Below are 21,335 nucleotides of genomic sequence, written 5' to 3' on the forward strand. Positions count from 1 at the left end.
TTTTTTGTAATGCCTCGTTTTTATTTTTATTTCAGTTAACGACGATGTTTTTTCCCACCTAGTTTTCGTTCGTTTTCGTTAACGATTATAACCTTACTCACCTTTCCGACAATGTTAAGTCGTCTCACCCGACAACCGCGACAATCTCCTAGTGCCGCTCATGCAGGCTCAGCTCAGGTGCCGGTCGCGTGCAGCGCTGCAGCCAAGTAAACAGAGTTTGCCCTTCCCCTACTGACTTTCACTTTCGGACGGGTGCCCGAATATGGAAGTGAATGAGGCTTTGCAATTTTTTATTTTTTATCTAGGCCTACGTGAAATTTTTTTCCACCTCGGAAGGGCAACGTAAGTCGAGAAGGGCATATGGGCATATGGGCATTGCCCCGTGTCATGGTTTAGAATGGGAATTTTCTCAAGATTTACAAGTAGTTTAAAACATTAGAGATATTGTTAGTAATCAGCTGGACAAAATATATAACACTAGCCTAGTGGTTTTTGGATATTTTACTGGAAAAATTTTACATATTGTACCTTTAAACACTTGCAGTCTGTATAATCCATAAACACAGCTTCATTCTTTATAAATCTCTCCAGCAGTGTAGCATTAGCCTTTAGCCACGGATCACAGCCTCAAATTCATTCAGAATCAAATGTGAACATCCAAATAAATACAATATTCACATAATCTGACGCATGCATGCAGTATGCATGACGAACACTTTGTAAAGATGCATTTTGAGGGTTATATTAACAGCGTAAACTTTTTATTTAAGTTTTTATTTAACTGTTTATGCACTGTTTAAGGCAAGCGCGAGCTCCTTGGGCGGGGAGCGAGCATTTAAAAGGGCCGCGACCTGTTAAAGGGGTGCATAGTTAATGATGCCCCAAAATAGGCAGTTAAAAAAATGAATTAAAAAAAACCTAATGGGGTATTTTGAGCTGAAACTTCACCGACACATTCAGGGGACACCTTAGACTTATATTACATCTTGTAAAAAAAAACGTTCAATGGCACCTTTAAATATCTCAAAATCTAATTAAACAACTCCACAAACAGCATTACCAGCTTCACTTATTACTAACCAGACTTTATTTTCACACATCTACAGAAGTCTTTATTGAGGATTAACAGAGGTTTAGATGTTGTTTTATTGGTCAAAAAAAAAAAAAACTATTCCATCATCATGGAGATCAGTGATTGCTTCATATGATTTTTTTCTGCAACAACTCATATGATGTTGTAAATCAGTGAGGTCAGTGCCTTACAGTGATCAGATATTAGCTGCTTTTATATGATGGTGTATATAAATTATATTTTCTGACCAGTAAAACATCAACATCTAAACCTATGTTTATTTTCAATAAGAACCTCTGTAGACATATGACAGAAATAAAGTCAATCTGGTTATTAATAAGTGAAGCTGGTAATTCTGTTTGTGGAATTGTTTAATCAGATCTTGAGAGAAGTATCTTAAGTTGATTTCATCTAAGGCTGTGGCTGAAGTCAGTTGTAGTTATTGTGTTTCTCTTTTCTTCAGTGATTCTGCTTGTTAACAGCAGGTATTCATCACTAATGCTCAATAATCTCTAAATCACTAGTTATCTCATTAACTTTAACTCTGCTTCTATATAGAGAAGGACCAAATGTGCTCTGAGAATTTCTTTTGCTGTGAGTGGAAGAAAAATAAAGAAATGTAAACCAAAGCAATTTTAAAAACTGAAATAAAAAACAAACAAATAGCAAATTTAAATAGAAAAATCAACTTTATTTGCAATATTTGGAATTTACTGTAAATATTGCATTATGTACAATGGAACATTTAAAAATCAAATATCCAATAAAAACAAAAATGCATTAAAAAGATGTCCACAGATGTTAAATGACCCTCACTTCCCTTTGCCATACTTTTGTAACAAATATCACCAGACTTTGAAATGACTGCAATGTTCCAGCATTAACCTTCATGAACATCCATAATAAATACCATCTACAAACAAGTGCTGCCTAGAATCCACACAGTACAGATCCAGTAGCAGCACATTCACACACAACTTCAAAGTGCTGCTCTACCGTCAGATTTCCCAGAGTTCTGCAGGCCTAAAACGTGTCTAGATGCAAACCTGGAACCGGTCGCTGAACACGGGCAGAGGGAATGTCAAAGATCAACAATGGTGACAAAGTACAACACGCTGAAGGTCCTGATTTACTAAAAGAAGACAGAGACAACATTTTATAAAAATATTCTCAAATCAATCACGACAAAGAGTCTAACCAATTCCTAGTCGAATAAAAATAACCTCTACACAATTTCATTTTCGAGTTGACTCTCCGTATTTCATTACATAAGCTAATGCGATATAAAACTAACATAATAAACTCCTATCATTAATAGATCCTAACATATATCCGATTCTGGAATCACAATCTGGAATGTAAATAGCGCTCAAATGAGCTAAAGCACTTGTTTTGTAGCTTGTTTAAAGCACAATGGTGTGATCAAATCCAGAGATTAAAAAAAAAAAGGCCAGAACGTTCTAAATGAATGTGAAATACTACTAAAATAACAAACATATGCTTAACTCAATTATTTAACCGCAACCAAATAATTAAATGTGTTAATTTAATTCCCGTTTGTGCGTACAAAAAAGTGAAAGTATACGTGCAGTAGTCGAATCTTATTAGTGCAGATTCACCATCTAATTGACTATAGGGATCCAAAAAGTGAAGCAATGGAATATTAGTGAATGATGTGGAAAAAGTAGTGATATTATTCAGGAATTCTATGGCAAAATCCCTCATGAACTGAGGAAGTGAATAAATAATACGGTTCCCGTGTTAAACGCATAAATAATTAGTAAGTAAATCAAAATCTATACTGTGTATATGCTGAGAACTGGTGTTCAAGAGAACAGGCTTCTGTTTTAGTGTTAATTCAACATTGTATGTGGAAAGACTTATTATGTGTGAAATGACATTTTATCAGGTGTATATTTCCCAAAAGCATCGTTAGCCAAATATGGTCGCAAGTTCCGTTGAATTGCATTGGTGCTGATGGAACTTGCGACCATATTTGGCTTTGGGAAATGCACCTCTGGTCAACATGTTTAGTTCTTACAAATGAACCATAATAAACTGAATCAGAACCTTTGGGATCATCTTTAGAGACGCTCCTCTTCTTTTTCTAAAATGGGTTTTAAGAAACTAGGTCACTAATGAATCCATCTGAAAACCCCTCAAGATCACTTTCCACCAAATTCATCTCGAGTTCACTCGCTCTGAATGAGTCATTTGCTTCATGTAACAGTCAATATAAAATATACTTCAACTGCACATCTAGAGTTTTTTTTTTTTTTTTGTGACTTTCATGCATTATAAAAGAGAAATCGACTGTATAGAAATGAAAAAAGTTGTGATTGGACGGCAACGAAGGGAAAAAAATACTGTCGATTGTGTGATTGTTCTGCCACACAATTAAAAACTATTAAAAGTACAGACGTACATGTGGTATAAGATGAAATGGGTCTTGGCGATCTTTCTTGATCATGAATATACACTTAAAACGACATAAAATATTGCATGGGCCCTGAATGGTGCTGGGAATGTCCAGTTAACCCCATACGGTACATTCGTTTTCCTCATAGACGACAAATACGCTTTGTAAAGGCTAAACGGTGTGATAGCAGCTCAAACCTTCTAATTCAAATGAAATGAGTCTCTGGAAATATCAGGTGGAGACCAGGTCCACATAATATTCTCACCACGATTTGGTTTGTCAAAATTTAAAATAAGCAACTGTCCTATTGGCCAAAAGCCTGACTGACAGGAAGACAGGTGAGAAATGGACAGCTGTGGTCGTGGCTCAGACTGGCATGTGCATCTCTGTGTATTCGTCGTGTCCCTCCTTCTCGTCAAAAGTGGGCTCTGCATCATCAGCATCCAACTGGGAAAGGGAAGAGAGACAGAAAAGTCAAAAAACAGCACTAGTCAAACATGATTTTGAAAATGACCTACTTTCTTAAAGGGATAGTTGACCCAAAAATGAAAACTCTGGCATCATTTACTCACCCTCAAGTTGTTCCAAACCTGTATGAATTTCTTTATTCTGCTGAACACAAAAGAAGATATTTTGAAAAATATGGGTAACCAAACAGTTGATGAGCCCCATTGACTTCCATAGTATGTAGAAAAAAATGATACTAAAGACGTCAAATATATCAACTGTTTGGTTTCCGACATTCATCAAATTTTTTCCTTTGTGCTCAGGAGAGGAAAGAAATTCATACAGGTTTGGAACAACTTAAGGGTTAGTTAATGACAGAATTTTCATTTATGGTGAAATATCCCTTTATATGGCTTTTTGCACATTATTTCAAAGGGAAAAAAATAACACTCCATCTCTAAGACGTCACCAAATTCTCTCAATAAAATAAAATAATATATAAAATAAAATAAAATAAATTAAATAATTTTTTAATGAAATATAAAATTTTAGGATTTAAAATGGGTTGTGAACACTGTTTCCAATTTACGGAAGAGGATTAGGGCCAAGCAATAATACAAAAAAATAAAACCATCCTGAGATTAAAGTTGTTAAATTTCGAGAAAAAAGTCGAAATAAAATGTTGAGAATAAACTCGTTAAATTACGAGAAAAAAAAATTGTTAAATTTCGAGAAAAAAGTCAAAATAAAATGTTGAGAATAAAGTCATTAAATTACGAGAAAAAAGTCCGTTCAATTAAGAGAAAAATGTCGTTAAATTTTGAGAAAAAAGTCGAGATAAAATGTTGAGAAAAAAGTCATTAAATTACGAGAACAAATTAATTAAATTATGAGAAAAATGTCGTTAAATTTCGAGAAAAAAGTCGAGATAAAATGTTGAGAATAAAGTCATTAAATTATGAGAAAAAAGTTGTTAAATTATGGGAAAAAAGTAGTTAAATTACGAGAAAAATTTCATTAAATTTTGAGAACAAATTTGTTAAATTATGAGAAAATTGTCGTTAAATTTCGAGAAAAGAGTCGAGATAAAATATTGAGAATAAAGTCATTAAATTTTGAGAAAAAAGTCAAGATAAAATATTGAGAATAAAGTCATTAAATTACGAGAAAAAAGTCGTTAATTTACGAGAACAAATTTGTTCAATTATGAGAAAAATGTCATTAAATTGAGAAAAAAGTCGAGATAAAATGTTGAGAATAAACTCATTCTCATAATTTAACGACTTTTTTCTCGTAATTTAATGACTTTATTCTCAACATTTTATCTCGACTTTTTTCTCAAAATTTAACAAGTTTTTTCTCGTAATTTAACAACTTTAATCTCAAGATGGTTTTATTTTTTTATTATTGCTTGGCCCTAATCCTCTTCCGTACAAATTGACTTAAAAATACATTTTATTTTTTTTATATTTTAAAATAAGATTAAATAAATGCAAGGCTGCATTTATTTAATCAAATATCCAGTAAAACAGTAATATTGTAAATATTATAACAATTTAAAATAACTGTTTTCTATAGTAATATATTATAAAATGTAATTTATTCTTGTGATGCAAAGCTGTATTTTCAGCATCATTACTCCAGTCTTCAGTGTCACATGATCCTTCAGAAATCATTCTAATATGCTAAAGACATATTTCTTATTATCAATGTTGAAAACAGTTAATATTTTTAAGTTTCTCAGAAATCTTTGATGACTAGAAAGGTCAAAAGAACAGCATTTATAAGGAATAGAAATCTTTAGTAACACAAATAAATGTCATTACTGTCACAATAAGTATTAATTATTTAAAAAAAATAAAATAAATCTTACTGACCCCAAACTTTTGAACGATAGTATATCGCTAAGAAGCAAGCAAAAATGTGTTTGTGTGCGCAAAGATACTTACACACTGCATTTCACGAGCGCTAAAGATGCGTGACAGAAGAAACATCTTGACAGGGACGGTCATGATGAGAACGAACGGGAAAGCCAGCGACGCCACGGTGGACATGACCGCCCAGAGGACAGCCAGACAGACCACCTGTATCGCTGTGAACAGATGCATACGCAGCGTCCGCACCTGAGGAACAGTGATTCAGTCAAGATATATAGTATAAACCAAAAGATTTCTGTACAGTGTCTGATACCACTACTGCACCGTGTTACTGTTACATTAATAAACAAAAAACTGATTGGAGTCCTGACCTTGCGCACGTAGGTGTGGTCGGGGTGGTATTTTGGAGGCATCAGCAGGAGCAGGATCCGTTCTGTCAGCTGGATGCCATTCAGTGACATCACACCCATGTACAGGAAGATGCCAAACAGCACAGCGATTGGGATTTGACGGAGCAGATCACCGATTACTATTGAGAGACCTACAGCCAACCAAATTTGCAGTATGAGTAGATTTTATAGACTTTTTCTTCATTTAATTCATATGTTAATACATACAATAGACTAATGCATGTAATGAAATATTATGCATCTTAAAACAGTAACCTACAAGATACTATGATTTTCCTTGATTTTACCATGATTTTATTTATTCTGCTAACCCTAACAGTCTACTAATTCTCTAATGAGAGTTACTTATAGTTAGTAGAATGTCAAAAGTGGACTACTGAAATAAAGTGCCCAGTTTAACCCTCTTGCTCACTTTATCCGACAATATGCTATTCATCAAGATTTTAATAATCGTTTATGAGATTTATTGATCTAATCAGCAGTTTGTGTTGAACAGGTTGCAGTTAAATTGATAATGTTTGAATTGTCATTGCTGAAACCCACCTACAAGTATTGCCACCAGTAACCCGGTCACCCTCTGCTCCTTGACCTCCTGGATTCGAGGTTTGTCTCCTGGGGCGACGGCTTTACTCATCACAGTGAGGGCGTTGGCATGGGTTACAGAGCGCACGGTGGCCGCAGCCATCCACGGCAGGCCAAACAGAGCGCTGGTGCCTCCGAGAGTCACGATGATCAACAGGTCCAGATGGAAACCAGAACCCTTCACCAGCATGCGCTCTTTCTTACTGACTATCAACCTAGAAGGAGAGAGCGTTGTTAATACTGCCATGAAACGGAAACATTGTCAGCATTACAGTTACGTTACAGCTGTATAATTACCAGCTTTATTACAAATTAAAAATGCAAAAAAACATATTATATATATATAGTGAAAAGTTTTTTTTTTTCTAGCACAAAAAATACATTGCTAAAAATATTTTTTGAGCTCTATGAATGTAATTATAACGAAACCAAGCATGGCATTGGACTCACGTGGTGATTTGGGTCTCCATAAAGATGAGGATGAAGACGAGCAGAGCGGGAAGGATGCTGGCAAACATCATCCAGATGGGGAACTGACCATCACTGCCCAGAGGATTGACTATCCAACCCCGCTTATCAGGACTAGTCACTGAAAATCCTCGGGGGACACTCAGTTTCTGTAGGGTGGAGCATTAATCATGTTATAAAAAAAATTAATAGCAATTAAAAAATGCTTATTATTCATAAATTTAAAAAAAAAAAAACTGAAAATAATAATAATAATAATAATAATAAAAGAATAATAATGAAAAAAGTATGCATTAAATAATAATAATAAACAATGAAGATAAAAAATAAAGTAAAATAAAATGGGTGGAGCATTAAAAAGAATTAATAATAATAAACAAATAAAAGAAAATATGAATAAAAATAATACATAAAATAAAAAATAATTATAATAAAAGATGAAGAAAAGAATATAGGTGGAGCATTAAAAACATGCATATATAAATTAATAACAAAAAGAAATATATACAATAAGAAAAAATACAATAAATACAAATATAAATAAAAAATAAAAATACAATAAATAAAATATGGGTGAAGCATTAAAAAATGCATATATAAATTAATAATAAAAAATGAATAATTAAATAGAATAGATAAAATAAAATAAATAATAAGAAGAAATAAAGAATATATATAAAAAGAATATATATATATATATATATATATATATATATATATATATATATATATATATATATATATATATATATATATATATATATATATATATATATATATATTATACAAATACATATATCAGTAGTAGCACACATTGCTCAAGTTTTGGCAACAAAGTTTAACATTTAGGGTTCCCGGCCTTGACTTAGCAAGCACTATTATTAACTTCAATAACTTAATCATCTGCTAATTGATAACTCTCCATTGTCACCTGTGAGTATGTGTCCTGAATGCTGTAGTCTACCAGAACCATGATGAGAATGGCAATAGGAACTCCAAAATCTCCAATAACTCTTCTCAACTGTAAAAAATTACACTTCTTTTAGACAAAAGATGACAACCACATTTTTCTTTGCAGTGTTCTAATCACTCAACATGGTCAGTTGATTTAACCGCGTCTTACCCTGCCGGGGAAGAAGGCACTGTTTTTGAACTTGCGCAGGTAGAAGGCAATGAAGAAGGTCCCAGACATGAGCACCAAGGACAGCAGAGCAGTATTGGGTTCACCGACCACCTTTACCGTCTCCGGCGTACTGCTGTTTGCTGCTAATGGACTTAAAGTGCTTGAGTTGTACGTCGAGTTGTCCACATCAATAACCATAGCAGAGCAGCGTCTCAGAGGATGTTCCTGGAATATCTGTGGGATACATCAGCAGTCATGAGGAATTCATGATTATATATGTAGAGAAAACACAATCAAAAGACGATCCAAACTACCTTGACCAGTTTTGAGAAGGTCTCGTAGATGAAGATGAGAGAGATGAGGAAGGAGAAGATCTCCTGGGTGAAACGTGAGACAAATCGAACCAGGAAGCTGCCCTCAAAGGCCACCATCAACACCACGATGATGATGAGCCAAAAACCGATCCAAACACGACCTGTCAGGTACTCCATATTATTGCCCTTACAGAACTGGAGAAGAAGAGGAGAGAATGAATGTTTATTTTGGGTGAACTTGAACTGAATTGAGCTGAATAATGACAATATTATATTCTTTTTAGAGACACTTTACATCTGATTTTTTTTCTCTGTTTATTACAGTGAAGCTGCTTTGAATAATCTGTATTGTATAAAGCACTATATAAATGAATGTGAAAAAACTGAACTTGACCTTTAACAACAGGAGATGTTTTATGGTATGGAAATGTCTTAATTATAGTCATAGACACTGAAAAATTATATAATCATTGCCACTGAAAAACCTTGAGGTACACAGAGTTTCTGTAGGGTGCAGCATTAAATTTAAATGTAATTAAGTAAATTTATAAAATAATAAATATAAATCAAAAATAAAATATAAAAGTTGGATCACTAAAAATAATAAATAAATTAAACTACAAATAAATAAAAATAAAATAATAATTAAAAAAATACATAATTAAAAAAAAGGAAATAAAGTAATTAAAAAATATAATATAATATAAATAAAATAAAATATAAAGGGTGGAGCATTAAAAAGAATACATAAATTAAATTACTAAATAAAATAATTAAAAACACATAATAATAATAATAATAATATAGAAAAAGAAGAAAAGTAATTAAGAAAAAAAAATTAAAAGTAAAAAAAAAAAAGTCTGTTTGGTAAGAAAAAGTAACAGCAAACAACAAATATTCAACAAACGGGACAATTTTAGATATCCACAGCACAAATAGTGCAGGTTTATGCATCAAATTTTAATATTTAGGGTCCCTAACCTGAAATAAGAACGACAGTAATACTAATGCTAGCTTGACTTGGCTTTAAATCATTTGCTAACTGACTACTATCCATTCTCATCTCAGAGTATTTGTCTTGGGGAAAAAAGTGAACTCGTCCTTTAACAGTAGGGGTTGTATCTGGTTTAAGGAACAGCATTATAAACTCACAGAGAAGAAGGCTTCTTCAAACACCAGGATTGGTCCAGAAAAGCCCACCACGAGAAGCGGCTGGGCCCCGAGCAGACAGAACAACACGCCCTGAATACATGTGGCCACGATCAGCTCCGACACGCCAATGAGCCCTTCAGTCTTCTCACCTGAACACATAAAACAAACCAGAGCTCCAGCGTCATGAATTATTGAACATCGAGGTCAGACACTGGAGTTCAGGGCATCTTATCTAAAATACTTATCAGAATCAGAGCCATTTATCATGATGAACCTTTTGTTAAATAACTGGCCACTTACTGGGTACTTCAAGTAATTTAAGTCAGTTCTGGATGCAATAAACTAAATAAATTTCCCTTTTAAACAATGTCCAAAACTTCCCATCCTAAAACTTCAGCCCAACATTAATGGATGACATGCATTTGAAATCTTATCAATAAGTTTCTGTCAGAAAAAAAAAAGCACAGACGAAATGGAGAACAATAGCATGACTGACCCAGAAGGCCTCCGAACGTGATGGCGGGAGAAAGAGCGGCAAAATAGATAAAGATGACAGCAGCCATGCACTGGGGGTTCAGCGCATCCTTAAAGTCACTGATGTACTTTGGGTAACGGCGCTGGGCGTCACGGATCAGCCCACCAAACAGACGGCCTGTGCGTCGTAAAGGGTCGTCTTCTGGTTTGAAGGGTGCCAGCAAGGCCTCTGATTTACACATAAAGAGAGAAGTTAGGAAATTATTAATATAACAGGATACAGGAGAAATATTCATGAAAGTTGCAAAATAACACAGACACACACAGAAACAAAACTAAAAACAAAAAAAAACAAACAAAAGCAACAAGAAATAAGCATAAGGAAAAATAAAAAAAAGGCACAAAAACATCAAAAAGACAATAAAACAAGCACAAAAAAGACAAAAAAATAAGGAAAAGAAAATACACTGAAAACAAAGCATCTACATAAAATTAATTAAAAAAACTAAATAAAAGACAAAATAAAAACAAACGCACTAACAATTTTTTTTATCAAAAATACAAACAAAAGCACAAAAAAGAAAAACAAAAGTTCTACATAAAATAAAAAACCTAAATAAAAGCACAAAAAAGGCAAAAACTAAAATAAGACAAAATAATACTAAAAAAAAAAAAAAAACACAATAAAAGGTAATAAAAAAAAACAAACTGTCTACATAAAATGGAAAAAACTAAAAAGACATAATAAAAGCAAATGCACTAATAAAAAAGAAAACAAATACAAAAAACAAAAACAAAACAAGCACAAAAAACAAAAACAAAAGCTCTACATAAAATAAAAAACCTAAACAATAAAAGCACAAAAAGACAAACAAATAAAATAAGCCAAAATAATAATAAAAAATACCACACACACGCACAGAACAAAAGAACAAAATGACCAAATATAAAACCAAAAAAAAAAAAATTTAAATATAAAACCAAAATAAAAGCTTAACTGGAACTACAGTCATTCCAGACTGAATCTACCCAGGCGGATGCAGACCTTTCTCTTCAAGGCTCTTGGGCTCTTTGGACTGCATGGCCACCTCCTGCTCCTCTCTCTTGCGGAGCATCTCTCTTTGGAAGTGAGCGACGGACCGCAGGAGGTCATCACCACCCAGTTCTGACGGAGGGAGCACGATGCTGCAGTCCAGGAAGCCGTTGATGGCGTTGAGCAGGTCCTGGCGATCGTCTGCCAGATATGCAGCTTCATGAAATTGCTGAAGAGACATCAGATCAAGTTAACACTGGAAATAGGCATTATAGTCTGATTTTTTGGAACAATGCATGTTTATGGTCTTGTGGGCTGCTGAGCTGACATTTTATTATTTGCAGTCAACTGTACGATAGTCTTCCTCACCTTGTCGGACATGAGTGTGGAAATGGAACGTCCGATCTGGTGGTAGTCCATGTTGGTGCTGGGAGGACCAAGCAGCACAAAGAGAAACCGAACAGGAACCGATACTTCCAACACTGAGTCCAGTTCTACAGCCTCCTGCAGTCGAACAAATGCCATGGTGGGCTGCTCCAGGAAGTCAACACTGCCTAACACGGGAGAAGGGAGCATTTAATTTCCTGTTGTTTCGTGAAATAATTAGCTGATTGTGTTAATTCTATGATAGTTGTGTTAGTTCCTGATGCATCTTGTTAATTTGGTATTAATCATTATTAGCAGCCGGTTCAAATGGGATAAACTGAAATTTTACTTTACCATTTTACTTTCTTAAATGATTTAGGACTAATTCCAAGATAGAAATTCATCAGCATTCCAATAGGATTCGTTAATAAGAGCTTACCAACAAGTACGACAGTGGCTTCTGCATTTTCCGGAATTTTCTCCAGAAGCTTAAGTTCATGTTTGGACTTGGATTTGTGCATGCCCATAGGTGGAGCTGAATCTTTCTGCAAATAATGAAACATAAGACGAATCAGAAAGAAAGACGACCCAAAAATATTTTATATTTAGCAGCGAATTAAAAAATCTAAAGGAAATTTCAAATTTGATGTCACAAAAACACATGCAATCGTTAGACAAGAAGCAAAAATATGGTTGGTGAAGAAATCCCATATTTCCCCCCAAAATGAATGAATGAATGAATGAAAACAAGGACTATGAACTTTAAGACAATTGCTGCATCCCAATTTGCATACTATCCATCCTAAATAGTATTCGAAATTAAAATTAGTGTGTCCCAAATCGTAGTATGTGAGACCATCCGGGTATTCCAAAGATACCAAGATGGTCTATTTTTTCCGGTTAGAATCCAAAGTGCAAATCCATGAACACTCTAACGACTTATATTGCCCACAACCCATTGCGCGTTAGACGAGGATTCGATTAGAACTACAAACACCAATAAAAAGTGTTAAAAAAACTACAAATGTGGCAGATGTGTGAGTCCGACGATTAAGTAGAGAGGTTCAGATAAAAGGATTTGAGTGATTAATTATCAGTATCTAACCTGACGAAAAGATATTTATTTAATGTTATCCACATTATATTTCATCTGCAACAGCATTGTGAACTTTTGTAATGATGCGTTTGACCATTAACTTTCAAATGCATCATTATGCAAATTGCAAACACATTAGGAGAGTTTTCCGCATGAAAAACCCACGACTGTCAGATCAACGTGCGACTACATTTCTCTCCGATACGGTAGGAAATTAAATTAAATTGAACGTGGAGGATTTTAACTTTGACAAGGTGATTGATAACTAAGTGGCAGAACGGTCTGTTGTAGTCGCAATTATGACAAAGTAGTACGTCCCAAAGCTTGCCTACTCTTCTGCTACACACTCAATAGTAGTATAAGTAGGTGAATTGGGAGCAGCAAATGTTTTTTTTTCTTCAATTAAATCCAACAGGTTTTTCTTTTTCTTTTTTTTTCAAATTTCTTCAAATTTTGGGTGATTTATTATACATATTTTTGTATAAATACGGGTTCAGCTAAACTACTAGTAGTCAACTACTCTTCAATTAAAAACATTATCTACTGTAACTCAGACACTTCCATCCAATTACCTCATTCTTCTCTATGTCAATGTGAAGTGTGCTGTCTTGACTGGACCTTGAGGACCCCATGAGTGGCTCTGTGACGGAGGGTTCGGGGACAGACAGATGGTTACTGCTGCTCTGGTTATGGGTGATCAGGGAGCCCAGGCTGGCTGCGGAGATGTTTCTGGGGAAGGGGGAGCTGTGCTCTTTCTCATCGCTCGGGTGACTAAGGGAGGGAGAGCAAGGGAGCCAGCGGGTAAGAGACACTAGGATAGACTGCGAAGAGTCATGTGTGGATCTACATATGGATGGGTGGCATTATGGTGAACAGAAACCATTTGATTATATGAGAATGAAAAAATCATATGTGGGATAAAAGCGAGACCAACATGTCTACACCAGACGCGAGCATCAATTGCAATATGACAAAAGCAAATAAAACCAATTCTAATCAGTGATGCTGTTTACACTGGATGTGGTACGACGTGACCAGACAAATCCTAAACGGTAAACTGATGCTTTGTTCTATTTCTGACGTACTCCAAGAGATGGCACAACTTCTGACATGAAGAACAAATAGATTTGCAACAGTCGCTTTGTCACGCCCAGTGTAGACATGATGTTAGATATTGCTTATTGTACAAATATCCGAGATCTACCTGTGCTTGAGTAAGAGAGCACGGAGGACATTGGCTCTGTCCTCAGCTTTGATCTGGTCTGAGATGATCATCTGTTCCACCACCTGATGGGCGATGCCAGGTAGTGTCTTCTGGTCCAAGTCCAAAAGCACAGCTCCTAATAAGAGGAATCAAAATGAGGCCATTTCATTTTCATGATTATTTATGTAAATCAATATAATGTCAATATAACAAAATCAATGCAATGCAATTATATAAATATTATAATGTACAGTACAGTCCAAAAGTTTGGAACCACTAAGATTTTTAATGTTTTTAAAAGAAGCTTCGTCTGCTCACCAAAGCTACATTTATTTAATTAAAAATACAGTAAAAACAGTAATATTGTGAAATATTATTACAATTTAAAATAACTGTTTTCTGTTTGAATATATTTGACAAAGTAATTTATTCCTGTGATGCAAAGCTGAATTTTCAGCTTCATTACTCCAGTCTTCAGTGTCACATGATCCTTCAGAAATCATTCTAATATGCTGATCTGCTGCTCGAGAAACATTTAGGATTATTTTCAATGTTGAAAACAGTTGTGTACTTTTTTTTTTTCAGGATTCCTTGATGAATAGAAAGTTCAAAAGAACAGCATTTATCTGAAATACAAAGCTTCTGTAGCATTATACACTACCGTTCAAAAGTTTGGGGTCAGTAAGAATTTTTATTTTTATTTTTTGGAAAAGAAATTAAAGAAATTAATACTTTTATTCAGCAAGAATGCATTAAATCAATCAAAAGTGGCAGTAAAGACATTTATAATGTTACAAAAGATTAGATTTCAGATAAACACTGTTCTTTTGAACTTTAATTCAATACAGTAATTATATTAAAAAAGTAGTTTAAAACCATATTATACTGTAGCACATCACACCTCAAGACACCATGATGCTTTTGTAATTAATTTTTATATTACAATATAAAGTGTTACCGCTAACCTGACCTTTGCTCTTCCTTACAAAACAGATTTTATGGAGGCTTCAGCAGGTTCTCACCATGAGAGATGGTTTTTCTCAGCTCCAGCAGACTGCGGAATGACAGCGAGGCGACATGTGGTTTCCCCCAGCGGTCCGTTTCCACCTCCACATCCTCCTCAAACTTGATCCAGCGGGCCGTTTCTCTCCACTGCATCTCCTGGTTTTTATCCATGATCAACTCATTCAGCTCCACAAACACCTGGTGCCAAAGAACGTGCAATAAATGAGTGGAGAACATGCTATTAAACCACCTTCTGATGAGAAATCTTAAGAGCCCTAAAACACAAATTCATTAAGGGCTTTTCTTTAGAAGAAATTAGAAACTCGCTAAGGTAGTCAAAGCGACAGACATCATTAAAACTGCACCAGCTATGCATTTAAACTCAAGTTAACATTGGTTTGATCTACTCAAAATGTGATATCACACACCAATCGATGCATCCAGCATGTGCATGTACACCAACACACCATTCCCTGACCTTCTGGTGTTGAGCAAGCCGTCTGGAAAAGTCTAAAAGGACCATGCTGTTTGTTCGGAGCACGACTGAGCGACGAGGCGTCAGGCAGCAGTGTGAACACCCACTGATGTTGTTTAGAAGTAAGAGGGTCCATAAGTACACTCTTTTACCCTAAGAGTAAGCTGGTTTACCTGTCTAGAGGGGAATCTGAGGGCGTTAATAAAACATGGCTGACTCTGAAGGCTTGCGGTGTCCAGTTACCTGAGCTGATCTTTTCTTTATTCTTAGGTGTGTGAAAGGGAAGAAGTTCATTCATTTTTAATCAGGTTCTGCCCCCTAAAATCCTCCTTTTATTTGTTGTGAAGGACAGCGGGCTTGTGTGAAATAAGTGGAAACGCTTTGAGTGAGTCTCAATCTGGGAAAAAGTACTAAATTAGCTGAAACAATCCATCAGGACTTTGTGAAGGCATCTGTAGAGACATCCGAAACCTAGCTAGTCGTGCCCATTACAACAGTTTTGTTCCCAAAATCCCAGCCAGGGGGAATAGTGTTAAAACGTTTCCACAGAACTTTTAGTTAAAGCTTAAACAAGCATTTAAATTGACTTAATAGTGAACCGGTTAACTGCAGTTTTTGATAAACAAATATCCATGACTTTTCAATGATCCTTCTGGTTATTTATGATCACTGGATAAGGATTTAATTAAATAATTTTTAAATTTTTTTTATATACTACTACTACTACTACTACTACTACTACTACTACTACTACTACTACTACTACTACTACTACTACTACTACTACTACTACTACTACTACTACTACTACTACTACTACTACTAATTTATTATTATATAAAAATAAAAAATATTTTTAAAATAAATTAAGAGGTGTTGTCTTCATGTCTACAGCCGGTGGAAAATAATACAATGGGACTCGGGCAGAAATAATATTTATGGATGAGCTAATGTATTAAAGATTTATTAACATTACTGTAGTATGAAGCAGGGTGTGGCTTAAAGCCACTGAAGTGATTTCTAATGAGACACAAACGTGAACGTTACATACGTCTCAACAGTAGTGGAGCTTTTATTATACCACAGCTGCTTCTGCTTCTTCCAGTCATGAGTATGTTGGGTAACATAGCACAGTTTTATCATATTAAGATTCATTTGTGTGTTCAAAGTTGTTATAGTGCTACTCTGCATTCACTCGGCAGCTACTATGAGACACTTGTTGCACACTGCAGTAAGCTTGATGGGTATTAGGCATGGTAAAACATGGTACTCGCGATAAATCAAGAAAACAAGATTCAAACAATAAGACTAAAGTTGATGATATACAGAGCAATGTTGCTTGGGCACTTTCCCATTAAAAATGAGCAACAAATTTATATTTGGATATTTCAGATATATCTGTCGTGGGCAATTTTTTGAGATCCTCCAATCAGAATGCTAGCAACCCATCACGTGACCAGCTTGGAGATTTCAGAAAAAATTCAAAACAAGATGGTGGCCAATTGGATAGTCCTTCAACCAATCAGATCAATGATCCAGGTGACGTACTTTTGCAGAGTGATGCGAAAACTCCAGACAGTTTGTATTGGTTTGTAGCATTGATCAGTGGTTTGCAGAAGCAGCAATGGCATCAAGCGATTTTTGCAGGTTGTGCAAAACAACATGAAAGTGAGTGGTATTTACACCCAGTCGAGCGATTTGTTTGCTAGACTAAAGAAGTCATTTAGCATCATTGAGAGGTTAAAAGGAATTGGATTGACCGTCGTGTGAGAGACGTCATCGTGTTATACACTCCTAGAGCCATAGAAAGAGCTCTGTACCCGCCAATAGCGAGCAAGGTGGATAAGCCAGTCTGTGATTGGTTCCCGCAAAAGTGTAACAGATGCAGCAGAAATGAATGTACGGGTTTCCAGACTGAGTTGCAATAAAAACTTAATATATTAAAGCATCTTTGGTGTTAAAACCGGAAACCGAGGGTAATGCGGGTATAATATCATTGATAGGTGACGCCTGGCATGGTCCTGGTTAAAACTGCTTATTCCTCAGAATTTATACATTCTTGGAAACATTTGGGATAATGTAATGTAAGTACACAAGTCAACAAAATATATAAGTGGTTTCTGGATATTTTAATCCAAAAATCTTAAATATTGTGCCTTTAATACACTAGATTCAACCAAACTTCTCACATCAGCTAGTCAAACTCACAATCTAGCACGAGTCTCACCTCATGTGGTGTTCGGTCCAGTTTGCGAGCGCGTGTGCTGGGTTCTTTGTGATCTTTGCTGATGTGTACCACTTGACCCTTTGTGCTTTTCCTAACCAGGTGTCGACGTACTCCAGGAACATCTTCAAAACGGTGGCCTGGAAGAATGTAACAAAAACATATATTATTTAAATAAAAGGCTGATTTTTTTGTGTAGAAAACAGACAACTGGAATGTTTACTTTCAATTAATGAAGGAAACTACCATTCAATAGTAAATGTTTTTGGTTACACTTTAGTTTAAGGTGTCCTTGTTACAATGTGATTATACAATTAAGTAAGGAGTAATAATCCATCAAATGACCGTCAAATGACCACACTCACTAGTAAAATTTCCTTGGCAGAGTTGAGAAGCAGGTCATCGCTTTTGTTCATAACAAGCTCATCAGGGTGAAATTACAGGTGGGCCAGTTGCCAAAGACATTCAGGGTAAAAAGGTCAGGGCGGGAAGGGGATTTGACTAACCAGGGTGCTTGTAGGAACAAACTCCAATCAAGAAAAGAGGCCAAAGCCTTTTCCCACACAGCTACTTGGAGCTCTTTGGGAGCTGAAATTCACTAACATTCTTATGCAAACTTCTAAAAAAGCATTCAAACCAACAGCGATTTGCAACAACAGATGAGAGCTGATAGTGATCGCAACCGCTGGCGATGCAACAAAATCAAGCAGAGTTTAACATATTATTGTCTATTAATTGCTGTCAGACATGCATTTGCTCATGAACCGATGTGCTAACATCCATAGGTTAAACTAAATGGTAGACAGCAACCTGTCGCTGAGCATATGCAGCAGATGGGCCTTTTCCCAGATGAATTAGTGGCCCGCATAGGAAGACGGAGAAAGCTGATGGGGTATATTACAGGAACCGCTGATATACAACTGAAGTCTGAGAAAGGTTTGTCGCACTGGGGCACAAAAGACTCTTGCCGTGAAGCGTAGCGGGATGAATGGTGCAAATCACCTGAGAGACCATGAAACTAGTGGAAACTCAGACTTATACTGTACATGTTGAAATCACAGAAGACCAGGACATGGATTGTGTGCTTGATTTCTAATAGTTTGAAATACATCAAAACAATAATTTCTCAAATTCACTTCCATTCAAAAGAATGTGTTTTTGAAAGAATGCTCACCAAAACTGCATTTATTTGATTAAAAAAAATACAGTAAAATTGTGAAATATTATTACATTTTAAAATAAATGTTTTCTATTTGAATATATTTTAAAATGCAATTTATTCCTGTGATGCAAAGCTGCATTTTCAGCATCTTCAGTGTCACATGATCCTTCAGAAATCATTCTAATATGCTGATTTGCTGCTCAAGAAACAAATGCATGAGTGTAAAGTCATTGTTTATGTTACTGGTGAACAATAGTATTGAAGATGGCAGCTTAGAGAGCTTCATTTTAAAATGTATTGAGTTACTGAGACTTCAGACCCAGAAGCTTCACATAAAATCCCATTAGCTGGAGGGCAGGTCTTAGAACAGGATAAAGAAACAACCAAAGGATTGCACTTGGATTGCATTATTGCACTCGGAATCAATTGGAATAGAAATCATTCTTTATGCATTTAGTGTTAGTTTGGGCTAGTATGTACCTCAAGATTTTTCACTACAACTGAGCAGTTATTCACAAAACCTGCAAAAACAATGTAGAGATGGATCCTACTGGGTATGTACGTTAAAAACTCACTTTTAATGCCGTCCAGGTCGGCCGAGGCCAGGGTTCGAGCCTCAAACTCATCAGTGGGGATCCGCTGGTATTTGGCCTGCTCGGTCCCAGTCATGTTGCCCGTGCGACGTCTCTCCTGAAGGTCGTAGCTGCGACTCGACACACGGGGCAGAGAGCTGGGCTCAGTGACGCTAGGGGTTGGAGGAGCTGGTTCAGGATCTCTACAAGAGACAAAATGAGAAGTTCTTTTCAGCAAACCACTAATATAAACAGAGCTATTTTAGATTTTATTTTATTAGAGATTTTATATAGGTTTTTACTAGTATTATAGGTTTATTATTATTTTACATTTTTATACTTTTAGTTAATTTTAGTCATTTTGCTATGTGCTTTTTTTATTTTATTATTGCTATTTAGGTTTAACTTTTTTATTTCAGTTTTAGGGTACGTTTACACGACAGCGATGTACTAAAAACAGAAAAGTTTTTCCTTTTTATTTTCGCGTACACTGTAAAAAATCAATTTCATGATTTGTGATCACAACATTTTTCTTTTGTCAAATCAACTTCAATAATTAATGTGGTTCAGATAACATAATATTTTGAGTTTCTGTTGATTAAACCAATCTCCTTCATTGTATTAACTCAAATTTTTAATTTCAATGAACTCAAAATTTAAGGCAAAATTAAAAACTTACTTTAAGTTAAACCAACAATTCTGTTTTACAGTGTACAGACGACAATATTGTCAAAATGTTCCCATCCACACAAATCTGTGAAAACGCTAAAAAAAAAAAAAAAAAAAAAAAATGCTGTATTATTCATGCCAGGCCAGTAGTTGGCGATGTCACTTTGTAAGAGACTGAACACGTAATATGAATGTCACCTTTTCACAAATTCGCGTTTTTGTAGTTTACATGGAGACAATAACGGTATCTTTTATAAAAAATGTGTATTTTGAAATTAGTTTTCAAAAGTTTGCGTTTTCAGTCCCCCAAAATGCTGTCATCATGTAAATAAACAGCCAAAATGCATAAAAAGTTTCCAGTTTTTAGTTTAAAACACTGTTGCGTAAACGGCCCCTTAGTTTTTATATATTTCCAGTTAATAATTTTAGTGCTTCAGCTTCAATTTATTTCAGTTCTAATTCCAATTTTTGTTTAGTTTAAGCTTTTCAACTAATATTTATATTTTATTTCAGCTTTATTTCCATTAACATTAATGTTTTTAATAGTTTTAGTTAATGATAATAACCCTGATTATATCATGCAAAACTTTTTGAAAAGTCCACACAAGGAGAAACAACGTAAAAACTGAGATTTTTTTGTGAATTTTTAAAAAAGTCCTAGAGTTTTACTATGATAAATATCTTTTGGTAGCTTTTTATTACTTAATTAGCTTAATAACATTCAGACAAAATAATGTCCATCCACAGCAAAAAAATAAGATGCAGGTCACTAAAATTTTTGGAAAATAAGACGCTTGAAGAAAAACAGTATGCCATAACTTTAGTAGCTCACTATAGAGTATGCACTAATTTTCATAAAATGTTTACAGATTAATTGCAATTTGCATTCAATTTTGCAACAAATACAAAAAATCATTTCATGAGCACTTACCTTTAGTTTAAAATGAGTTATGTTTTTAAAGCTTCTTAGACCAAAAACATCCCTGTCATTGTTAATGTTACAAAAGAACAGAGGAACACAAGCTGCTGGAATTATCTGACAATGAATCCTGAAGTTTGTAAAGACACTCCTGCATTTAAAAGATGAGAAAGCAAAAAAGAAAGGTGGAGAGCGCTTTATAAAAGCAAAGTTCGGTTGCTAGTAGTAACGGGTGAGTGATGTGGACAGCGGTGATGGAGGTCTGGAGAGAG

At 35.0% G+C, this 21,335-nt stretch overlaps 1 protein-coding gene across 5 annotated transcripts in view; it reads right to left on the reverse strand.

The window, feature by feature from the left end:
- Nucleotides 1–1,698: 1,698 nt before the first annotated feature.
- slc4a2b (solute carrier family 4 member 2b) overlaps nt 1,699–21,335 on the reverse strand; it is a 46,138-nt gene continuing 26,501 nt past the window's right edge. For all 5 annotated transcript variants that reach the window (XM_067378672.1, XM_067378676.1, XM_067378673.1 and 2 more), the window contains 18 exons: nt 19,479–19,678; nt 17,745–17,881; nt 15,060–15,240; nt 14,038–14,173; nt 13,406–13,604; nt 12,177–12,282; nt 11,741–11,925; nt 11,384–11,600; nt 10,361–10,567; nt 9,865–10,013; nt 8,713–8,907; nt 8,399–8,632; nt 8,207–8,296; nt 7,258–7,424; nt 6,769–7,022; nt 6,187–6,356; nt 5,888–6,061; nt 1,699–3,938 (listed from right to left, as the gene is read on the reverse strand). In XM_067378672.1, the coding sequence (XP_067234773.1) occupies nt 3,858–3,938; nt 5,888–6,061; nt 6,187–6,356; nt 6,769–7,022; nt 7,258–7,424; nt 8,207–8,296; nt 8,399–8,632; nt 8,713–8,907; nt 9,865–10,013; nt 10,361–10,567; nt 11,384–11,600; nt 11,741–11,925; nt 12,177–12,282; nt 13,406–13,604; nt 14,038–14,173; nt 15,060–15,240; nt 17,745–17,881; nt 19,479–19,678 (3,082 nt within the window). In that variant the 3' untranslated portion in view covers nt 1,699–3,857. The remainder of the gene's footprint in view (nt 3,939–5,887; nt 6,062–6,186; nt 6,357–6,768; nt 7,023–7,257; nt 7,425–8,206; nt 8,297–8,398; nt 8,633–8,712; nt 8,908–9,864; nt 10,014–10,360; nt 10,568–11,383; nt 11,601–11,740; nt 11,926–12,176; nt 12,283–13,405; nt 13,605–14,037; nt 14,174–15,059; nt 15,241–17,744; nt 17,882–19,478; nt 19,679–21,335) is intronic.

The sequence above is a fragment of the Chanodichthys erythropterus genome, chromosome 23 (assembly GCF_024489055.1).
Source record: "Chanodichthys erythropterus isolate Z2021 chromosome 23, ASM2448905v1, whole genome shotgun sequence".
In the NCBI taxonomy this organism is placed as follows: domain Eukaryota; kingdom Metazoa; phylum Chordata; class Actinopteri; order Cypriniformes; family Xenocyprididae; genus Chanodichthys; species Chanodichthys erythropterus.